Below are 11,414 nucleotides of genomic sequence, written 5' to 3'. Positions count from 1 at the left end.
GCAGGACTCTTTTTGAAAGGAGATACATGTAAAAAAAAAAAAAAAAAAAAAGGTAGCATATAGCTTTAACTAATCTGTATCTTTATAACTATGCCTAAGGCTAGCTGTAAGAGTACTATGTATGCTCATAAACTGTGCTAATCATAGTATTTGTTTGAATTAAAGACAAAAAGATTATATAAAGATGCTAAGGAAAAAAGGAACAAATTTTCTGCAAAGCATAACAAGCAAACAAATACACAGAAAGAATGGCTTTTGAAATATCTGCAACTAGATACAAATACTGTATTTAAGTCTTAAGGAATAGACTTGTTAAGTGCCTAGGTGTCCGGATAAGCATATACCTGGTATCTGGACATGTGACGAACAAATATTTAAGTCTTACAGAATTGTAGAACAAGGGACTTGTTTAGTGCCTAACAGGTATGTATCAGGATGTCCGATACACAAATATTGAAGTCTTACAGAATTGTGGAACAAGGGACTTGTTCAGTGCCCAGGTGCCCGGACATGTGATACACAAATATTGAAGTCTTACAGAATTGTGGAACGAGGGACTTGTTCAGTGCCTAACAGTTATGTATCAGGATGTCCGATACACAAATATTGAAGTCTTACAGAATTGTGGAACAAGGGACTTGTTCAGTGCCCAGGTGCCCGGACATGTGATACACAAATATTGAAGTATTGCAGAATTGTAGAACAAGGGACTTGTTTAGTACAGTTTGGTATCCGGATGAGTGATATACAAATAATGAACAATGGAAGCTTTTGGTACTCGATACGAAAGAAAACATGCATAAAAATGATAAGAAGACCACAATAATTACATTGATAAAAAACCGGTCAATGATTACAATAATGCCAGAAGACCTGCCAACCAGGCAGAGGTCAAATCATCAAACAGGTATTATCAAACGAAGCAACAAACACAATACTGATAGTAATGGCCAAGGTGTTTATTTTTTTGCCAATGTCAAAGGGCGTCAATTACAGCCCACAAGTCAAGAGGCGTCAATAACGGCCTACATAGGAAAGGGCGTCAATAACGACCCAAAAGTCAAGAGGCGTCAATGACGGCCTTGGCAAGAGAGGGGGTCAAAAACGGCCCAAAAGTCAAGAGGCATCAATGACGGCCTTGGCAAAATAAGGGCGTCAAGAACGGCCCACAAGACAAGAGGCGTAAATAACGCCCTACACAAGAAAGGGCGTCAATAACAGACCATACAGTACATCAATTAAAGGCGTCGATAACAGCCCATACAGTACATAAATTGAGTGCCCCAACCTCTATCAGATCATATTTTCCACAATGTAAAAGTAACATGGCTGGGCCACCTCTTGCATTTACCATATCCTGCTCTTATGAAATCACCGAGTTCCATCTCATCCCAAGTTGTTCCCACCACCATAAGCTACAGTTCCGCCGTTGCAATCATAGATTCCGACCACCTGGCCTATTTGCGGCATGGAATAAGGGACGCTTAATAAAAGACGAGTCAGCTATATATAAGGAACGACTGTGTTTCCCTGAAAACTTAAGGTTGAAGTAAGCCCATGTATTGGAGTAAATGGTCACAAGCTGATAATAATGAGAACAAGGAGAAACCAATGCCAAGGGACAAGATCTAATAAACACTTTGTGTGTGAACATGCATTGCGATGGGGAGCGAGAAGAAAAACCAGTGCTCCAGGCTAATATTGATCGACTAAAACTCAATTTCAAACAGACATTTGTTTGGTATTCTAAAGTAACGATTAAACGAGCCTGAACTCCAACGCCCCAACAACTGAATTTCCCTTCTGATAATCCCTTGTTTTCTGCCTCCGTACTCTGAAAAAACCAACGAAAGCTATTAAAAATGCAACAGAAAACAATTTTGACTCATATGTTGAGCTTCATACCAAAGGCTATGCCCTTCAGAGCCTCGACAGTATATCAGTGGTGATAGGGGCCCTCATATCCTTAGCTTTTCTTTGCCTTCTCATGCCAGATAGCATTTTCTAAGAGATGAGATGACCTTTCTATTTGTCCCAGCATATATAATTCAATTGTACATTTTGTGATGTTTGAATTTTATTTGACTATTTTAAAAACGTTTAGATATCAAATATATAATTCAATTGGTACAATATACGAGATTTTGTTTTGTTTGAGTAATTGTACTATACTTTGTGAATGTTGTTTTCCTCTACAAATTATTTTTCTCAACAGTAAACTAGAAATTATTTCGCTGCTGTTACTAGATATTCCTAAATGAATTACTTAAATAATGTTAGAGTATATGATACATGAACAATTCTTATTACTGTTAACCTGTGCACATAGATGTAATATATGTTTTATAACAAATGCCATTTCACATTCGAAACAAGGTCCTGATTTACTATAATATACATGGACTTGCATGGTTGTATATCCTTAGTCACTCGGTATATATATCAGGTCCTCATATGTTATGTAAAATAAAGTACAACAGCATATTACTTCAAGTTATACAAGTTTGGATATATAAATGATGGAGCACTCGTCAAGGATCAAATCAAAATATTTCAATTTCTACTCAAGTTGGACTCAATGAAACTACCAAACTTAATTTGTTTCATTTGCTCATGAATTTGACCAGATTAACACTGATCAGTGCGTATGAATACATGGTTAAAATCCTTCCGCGGAACGATTTAACTTGTTCTACATTGCTGTTATAAACATGGATGAATTATTAAAATTATCAAATTTATAATGTATTCTTGTATTTTATGAAAGACCAGATATGCTAGATACTTCTATTTTGACAAAATAATGCTGTTTTTAATCCTAAAATTGCGGACTATTTTACTCGACCGACTAGACATGCACAATCCGGAACTCTTAGGGATTTTCCGCATTTGGACTTTCACAAGCTTCGAGACATTAATATGTAGACCGACTTTTTTATTAAAAAAAAAAAAAAATGAAATATAAGGATTGCATCTTGAATTGGTCGATTTCATGGGGCCGTGAATTGAGTTGCTCTTAAGACAAAAATGAAATTTGGTATGACCCCATGAAATCCTTAATTGCAACTGGAATATTCAACCTGCATTATTTTACTATTCTAAATTCCCTAAGTTCCCTACATAATATGTCTAGGCAGACACCATTGATAGTAAATATTAAGTAGTCCTTACAGATATCTGAGGAGACAATATTGAAAGTATGCATTACATAAACCCTACATATGTCTGAGGAGACAATATCGAAAGTATACATTACATAATCCCTACACAATATAATTTGATCTCAAACCCATTTTTATTTTATTTATCTTTATATATACACTGTATATATATATTTATTATCTATTTGTATAGCCTGTGTAGATCACTTCATATTGAATACAATTATTCTAGTTTAAATACGTGTATTTTATTTTTATTATTTGCATGCATGTAGTAATACCCGAATTACCTGCTTAACAAAACATCCCTACAGGCAGACAGTCCTACTATGGTCTGCTGTCTATATGTTGAGGTTACTGAATAATTGAACATACATGGGCGAGTATGTAAATAAAGTCATGACCTTGTATCATCATCGCTTTTCCTTCTTTTCATTATTTTGTTTATTTATTAAAGTGTGTTTACAACTTTTACTGGTACTTTACGAGATAAAATCAAAGACTTTCTTTGGGTAAATGTGATATCGTTGTTTGCAGTATACATTGTATGTACTAAGACCCCGAGGGTAAGGTTGTTTTACAAATTTTCTATATCCTATATTCCAAACAAAAATTAGCTTGCTCAGGGTTTACAATCTTGTCCCTTGATCTTTATGGTCACTGATTACACTTAGTGACATCAAAATCTCAATACAATTTCACAACTAGACATGGTACATAATAGTGAAAACGAACTCAGTTCAGATATAGGATGGCAATATTACATCTACAATTGAATAAAGCTAACTTTGACAGATCATCTTAGGATGATTTGTGAAATGAAAATATAAAGACTGAATTTTCAGACTGCGGGGACTCTCTTTTCCGTTAAATGTTAACTTATCATTCTTTCGTATTTTCCAGTAACAACACTAACGTTCATCTGCCATTCCAACCCATTGATTGGCAACGATTTATTTTCAACAGAAGAACCTATCCTGTAGTGTTTCGTCATGGACACCTCACAAATACATCACTGGACATCCAAGAATCGGATTATGCTGCCTCCGTATCAAAAACTGTTTTATCATCTTATGATTTCTACCTGTCTATCAAAAACTTAAACCCTATGGATTTGAGACGCATTGCAAGTAATGATTCTTCCGTTCAAACTCTGACTGTGAACAAGACAACGTATTCGCTGGGAGAGGATATAAAAGTAGAGATTATTCTTTTTGACGGATATGGGAAACAGCTCACACGAGGGGGAGATATCCTCCGTATTTGGCTAAAATGTAAAACCAAGAACGCTAGTGTAAATGGCTATGTTGTCGATCACAAAAATGGATCGTATACAGGCCACGTGTTGGCTTTATGGACAGGTAATTGTATCATTAAAGTGTCTATAGCAGCAACTAGAGAGCACATTGCCATTGTTCTTAATTGCATTGAAAACCATGGATTAATGCATGATATGGACGCCGGCTTTAAAAACGGTGAAACTGTAGAACAAACCACATGCAGTGTGAAACCAAACATATTTGGGTCGAAAGATGTGTGTAATTTTACAGAAGAAAACTACGGACTGCACTGGTTTTGTGCTAAACCCAAAAATCGTACACTAAATTGCAAGGACTGGAAGTTTACTAAAGGCCATCAAACCGACAATTTAAGTAATTCTGAGAGAACTATTGCCAGGTAAATATATAGGTGTAGCTAAAGCTGTTATTATAATGGAAAAGATACAGTTTAAGATGTCAATATTGGCCGAATATGCTAATCATTTGTTATCTGGAAAAGTATGTAGTGTTGATAAAATACAAATATAGCTATAACAGGGAAAATAACAAACATATACTCATACGTCTGACTGAAAACGTAGTTATATCAGTTCTAGAAACCTCAATGAATTTTTCTCAAGATCTTCATAAGTAGTATGTTTATCGCTATTTTCGGTCGCAAAAGATGCTTTCCCTTTCTAACAATATGAACATACAATATGTACAAACAATTACAAAACACGACAACATATATGATTTAAAAAAAACCTATATTAAGGGATCTTTTCGAACAGGGTCCACAAGCATATGATGTTGAAGCAAAGCCCCGCCATAACGGTAACCGGAGGTGAGTAGATATCTAGGTACAGAGAAATACTAATTTCATATTGGTAGACTTTATCTGTTGCATGCAGTATTTTAATGGCACTAATTCAGTAGTTTGTGATATTCAAAATGTCATAAGTACACTTCAAGTTGCTAGCACCCTGCATTTTTTTGTATATGGATGCTTATCATACTTTTAATTGAGCTTCAATTCGTCTCTCTATCAAATCAACACATGATAGATTGCTAGTATCGGACGTCCCTTGCATCTAAATATACATAGTACTATTGAGATACATATACGCTCCCCAAAACGACATCAGTAATGGACAAGCGGAACCAGTTAAGGAGTCATATTGAAAGTCCCCATCACATTCCATTATCCCTCTGTTTGTGTCACTATGTATTAAATTATTAAAGGAAACTAAAAAGATCAAATGTAAAGGCAATGCTACTACCTCTATAATCTCTAACCACGGACACAATACTGACCACAGACACACACTAACCACGGACACAATACTAACCACAGCGACAAAATTAACCACAGACACAATACTAACTACAGAGACAAAACTAACCACAGACACAATACTAACTACAGAGACAAAACTAACCACAAAGACAAAACTAACCACAGACACAATACCAACCACAGACTACTAGCCATTTCTAACACAATTCAAGCATTATCCTTTTAGCAATAAAAATGTTCCAGTCTAAATAGATAAGTTAATAAGTCGATAAGCATAATTTCAAGATAAGTGCAGTAAAGTATAAGCATTTATTACATTTTTACCAGTGAAATATCAAAAATTATTCATTCTATAAAAGTGATATTTTTCACTAGTGAAGAATATCATATTTTTCACTAGTGAAAAATATCACTTTTGCTGATTTGACCAATCAAATTAATGATTAAAAAATACCAAAATAATTGACCAATCAGAAAGCCCGACATATATGTCAGCACCTGGACAGGGGAAACTACTTTTTTTTTTACATATAGAGAACATATTACAGGAACTAGAGTAGGTAACAAATTACATTACAAACGTAATACAAGCACATAAAAAGCTACAAAATACATTTTATATAATAGATATTTAAAATTTAATGGAACGAAAATTAATATACATTTAGAATTATTCCATTTGTTCCCCAGAGAAGTCAAAACGATATCAAAGTTGGTCAATCTAGTACCAAAATATCGACCCTTACAGTGCCCGATTTCCATCTTTTGAAGCATACAGGCCACTCACGCACAATGAGAGCTTTCTGACTGTGACGTCACAAGCTCAACCAACAGCAACCAGAGAGTGAAAGCTGTAGGGTCAATTAAAAACACAACCCAAAAAACACGGATTTTAAGGAATTGGATTATGGTGAAGGCGATTCAGATGAAAGGCATAGAAAGTACTACATTTGTAGCTTAAATTCATATTGAATGTCAATTAAACTTAATTGTACCGTGTTTTAGATAGGTGTCAGTCATGGTTCGCCAGATACAGGTTTGTTTTGATTTATTAAATCCATCGTATAACAATGACAAATATATTCACGTATATAGTTGTGTTACTGATGGGCAATTATCCTGCTATTGTGAGCTTTAAAAATGTTAGAGTGCCGTTATAACCATAATGAAAAACATTTTTGCAGCTATTTTCTTAACGGGTACGCGATATCTTTATCCAAGTGTTGAGAAACAACTTCTGTCTATTTTGATAAGTCTCTTACTGTGAAATTAAAAAACAAATTACTACGTTTAGATTCTTAAGATGCCTAGTATGACAGTAGTTGACAATACACGGTTGAATTTATAGTCGGTGATTTAACTTGACATCATTATCTCGTTACCTGTATATGTTTATCAGGGTTTTTTTTTTAATTAAACATAACTTTATTGCCATATATCAAAGCAAAGGGGATGGGGCACAAGTTATAACAACATTATTAAAGCCCTTTCCCAAATAGCTACAAAAGTCCAACATTTGGCAAAAAAATGATGGTAAAAAAATCGCGATTTCTCTGAAGCGAGAAGTCGATATGGCGATCGCAATTTCTCACCTTTTTATGAAACGGTGTATTTCAAACAGTATTGTAGATCATTCCGGTAACACGTTAATTATCTAACCACCTGTGTCCCTTCCATAGGTGGGATATTCAGTACAAATATTCTGGTACACGGCATAGTTATCGTACACGCCATAGTTATCGGGCGTCAGTGTAATGATTCAAATAGCATGCTAACCCGTCTAAGGTCATTTCAAGGGTTATGAATATAGACGTTAACAGATGAAAAATAAAACTATCGGCTTACGTAATCGAATAAAGGAAGACTAAAAACTACAAACACGTAGGAAGGATTGAAGCCTCTCAAACTTCACTCACAGTAAACACTCCCAACATCGCCCAGACAAAAGAAAATATCAGGTAACCGTCATAAAGGCCTTAACAGATAGGCAAGAGATACTTAACATAAAAGCAAGATAAAAATGAATTGAAAAAAATGATAATGAACAAAGTATAATTTTTCTAACTTTGAATATAGTCTATTTATTCGAAAAATTTTAACAGACATGATCCGATAAGGCAAGTGACCTAATGTACCAAGTTAAAGGATAAGGCACTATTAGGTCCACGAACCATCTTCTGAACTAGTCACAATCATAGCAAAGGACATACGATTCCAAACAGAGGGCCAAATTCATTCATGTGAATCTCACATGAGAATTTCACGAGAAAAGGTAAAAAAGTGAAATCCACATGAAATTTTTCACGTAAAATTCACGTAAATTTCACGCGAGTTTCTCATGACAAATTTCAGATCCACTTCAGGTGAAGGAATTTTGCCTGTAAGTAAATAAATAATCATGTCGGGGAAAGGGCAAGACAAAAAAGTATTTGGGAAATTTTCACAATGGTACGAAATAGTGTTCGTATACATTTTAAGATGGCAAACATGATGTGACACATGTTCACCTCAGAAGTCATCTTTATTACATAAAATTTTGTTGCCAAAGCTGATACACAAATTATCCTACTTTAAAGTGATTTATCTTTTTTCTACAGATTACCTAAAAACACTAACTTTCCTGTACTCATATTACTTATTTATGTTTTTAGCGGAAGATTATGTTCCTTCTCGAGATGTACCGTGCTACAAAAGACCTAACATTGAGACATGGAATGAAGAATCCCCTGTCGGATTTTACTACAATGGCAAATGGCACCAGAGAGGGTGTAAAAACACGTTCACACCTTCCAAGATTTCATATGAGAAGTGCTTACGTGATCAATACCTATTTCTAATAGGTGATTCAAATATCCGTATCTGGTTTGATCACATACAGAAAATGATTAATATGGTGATACCGGAAAACAAAAAGGGACAAACAAAAACGCGATGGTTCAGCTTAAGGAATGCTGTACGTCAAGATTTAAATTTTACGATGTTGTGGGCTGTTCATGAGCTGCCTTTCTATACAGAAGAAAATTCACCAAGGGAAATGATTAAGTCTGTTGCTTGGTACATAGATCGGATTCCTTACAAGAAAAAGGCTACCATTGTTCTACATTATATGATGCATTTCGCAAGAACTACGCCATCTGAATTTCGCGAACATATTCGAGACGCCAAATTTGCGATTGGTAGATTGTTTAAGCGTATGCCGGAAGCAAGAGTATTTGTGAAAGGTCCACACTCTGCAACAATTATAAAGCTGCTAAACCCGCTGGATTTTATTAGAAGAATGCATGAACAGTTATTCTATGAAGAGTTCATGGAGTTTCATGACAAGATTACTTATTTGAACCAGTGGGATATGACAACATGTATCGAAAATGTCAACGTCCATCCTGATCCGTCAACCATTGACCACATGATTCATAAATTTATGTCTTATTTGTGTGAAGCTTAGATTTATTCTGCAAGCGTTTGATTCTCGGCTGGTATCAATTTCGTACGTCGGTTTACTTTTTTCTCCTTTTCCTTTGATACACAGATGCATTTTATGTTTGATATATAGGAACAATTTATTTTTGATACACATGTATATTTTGTTTTCAATACACATGGACATTTTGTTTTCAATACACAGGTACATTTTGGTTTTGATACACATGGTACATTTATTTTAGATACACAGGTACCTTTTGGTGTGATTACACATGTACATTGTGTTCTAGATACACAGGTACTATTTTGTTTTCGATACACAGGTACATTTGATTTTGATACACAGTTACATTTTGTTTTCGATACACAGGTACATTTTGGTGTGATACACAGGTACATTGTGTTTTTGATACACAGGTTTATTTTGATTTCGATATACAGGTACATTTTGGTGTGATACACAGGTACATTTTTTTTTCGATACACAGGTACATTTTGATTTTGATACACAGTTACATTTTGTTTTCGATACACAGGTACATTTTGGTGTGATACACAGGTACATTGTGTTTTTGATACACAGGTACATTTTGATTTCGATATACAGGTACATTTTGGTGTGATACACAGGTACATTTCGTTTTCGATACACAAGTTCATTTTGTTTTCGATACACAGGTACATTTTGTTTTCGATACACAAGTTCATTTTGTTTTCGATACACAGGTACATTTTGTTTTCGATACACAAGTTCATTTTGTTTTCGATATATAGGTACATTTTGTTTTCGATACACAGGTACATTTTGGTGTGATACACAGGTACATTTTGATTTTGATACACAGGTACATTTTGTTTTCGATACACAGGTACATTTTGTTTTCGATACACAGGTACATTTTGTTTTCGATACACAGGTACATTTTGTTTTCGATACACAGGTATATTTTGGTGTGATACACAGGTACATTGTGTTTTTGATACACAGGTTTATTTTGATTTCGATATACAGGTACATTTTGGTGTGATACACAGGTACATTTTGGTGTGATACACAGGTACATTTTGTTTTCGATACACAGGTACATTTTGTTTTCGATACACAGGTACATTTTGTTTTCGATAAACATGTTCATTTTGTTTTCGATATATAGGTATATTTTGTTTTCGATACACAGGTACATTTTGTTTTTGATACACAGGTACATTTTGTTTTCGATACACTGGTACATTTTGTTTTTGATACACAGGTACATTTTGTTTTCGATACACAGGAACATTTTGGTTTCGATACACAGGTACATTGTGTTTTCGATACACAGGTACATTTTGGTTTGATACACAGGTTCATTTTGTTCGATTTGTTGCACTATTTCTAATGCTCTGTGACTCATCCTTTTTAAAAACATTTTCTTCGAGTTGGTTTATTTAAGGATTTTCGTAATACAACTAATGAATACTTTTCGATGACTAGTGCATATGAACATTCATTGACCTAAAAGCTAGCCTATCTGATATTTGAATATTATTATAATCAGGTTAGTAACTGCATAAAATGTGAGTGAAATTGTACACATCTATGTGTAATTTTATTCTCTTATTTTGTTATCTTAAACAATGAGCGTATTGTTATTACAGGTAGTAACTAACTTCAATGAGTGTAACTCAGATGTTCTATTTTAACTAATGCATTATTTATTTTTCATTTCGGTCATTACCTTGTTTTCATATGTGCCTTTTTCGTACAATGAACCTTATCATAGCCATTAGAACTAAATACTTCTATTTTTATCTTATTTTCAAATTGAATTGTTTACACATAGTGTCAAGTTCAGTAGCTTGAATTTCCTCCGATACATAACAATGTACAATGTGAAGTGTCACATTGTAATACAATACAGATACAAATGATATAATAGAAATAGCTACTAACACATTTCCATATCAAAATATAACAATTAGGAAGTAATAACCCACCATGGATGCACAACGAAATGAAACGAAATGTAGGTAGACTGATAAGAATAAGGAGAAGAGCACACAGAAAAGCAAAACCAAGTTAATAATTAACAACATTGGGCTAACTTTAGGCAAACATGTAATGCATGTATAGATACTGTAAGAAAAGCTCAAACAGACTAGTATAACAAAGTTACTTACAGGACAAGTTATTTAAGATACGAAATATTCGGAAGACATTGTTGTTAAAGAGTGTTTTTAGGATCTCGTAATTGTAAACTCTGAAGGACAATCAGAACAAATGATATTTAA

At 34.3% G+C, this 11,414-nt stretch overlaps 1 protein-coding gene across 1 annotated transcript; it reads left to right on the top strand.

Annotated features, from left to right (window-relative positions):
• The first annotated feature begins 1,325 nt into the window (after nt 1-1,325).
• Nucleotides 1,326-9,165, top strand: LOC117334836 (NXPE family member 1-like). Its single transcript, XM_033894654.1, has 4 exons — nt 1,326-1,549; nt 4,065-4,838; nt 5,215-5,267; nt 8,372-9,165. Exons 1-4 carry the CDS (start codon nt 1,326-1,328, stop codon nt 9,163-9,165), a joined length of 1,845 nt encoding a protein of 614 aa, XP_033750545.1.
• The last annotated feature ends 2,249 nt before the right edge of the window (nt 9,166-11,414 follow it).

The sequence above is a fragment of the Pecten maximus genome, chromosome 9, assembly GCF_902652985.1.
Source record: "Pecten maximus chromosome 9, xPecMax1.1, whole genome shotgun sequence".
In the NCBI taxonomy this organism is placed as follows: Eukaryota; Metazoa; Mollusca; class Bivalvia; order Pectinida; family Pectinidae; genus Pecten; species Pecten maximus.
This window is presented reverse-complemented; position numbering and strand designations above follow the sequence as displayed.

Bases quoted from the DNA above. Each gene is read 5' to 3' on its own strand.
- LOC117334836 (XM_033894654.1), top strand. From the start codon at position 1,326: ATGGCTGGGCCACCTCTTGCATTTACCATATCCTGCTCTTATGAAATC. The intron at 4,839-5,214 runs GTAAATATATAG...CTTTTCGAACAG, and splicing joins TCTGAGAGAACTATTGCCAG to GGTCCACAAGCATATGATGT. The intron at 5,268-8,371 runs GTGAGTAGATAT...TTATGTTTTTAG, and splicing joins CGCCATAACGGTAACCGGAG to CGGAAGATTATGTTCCTTCT.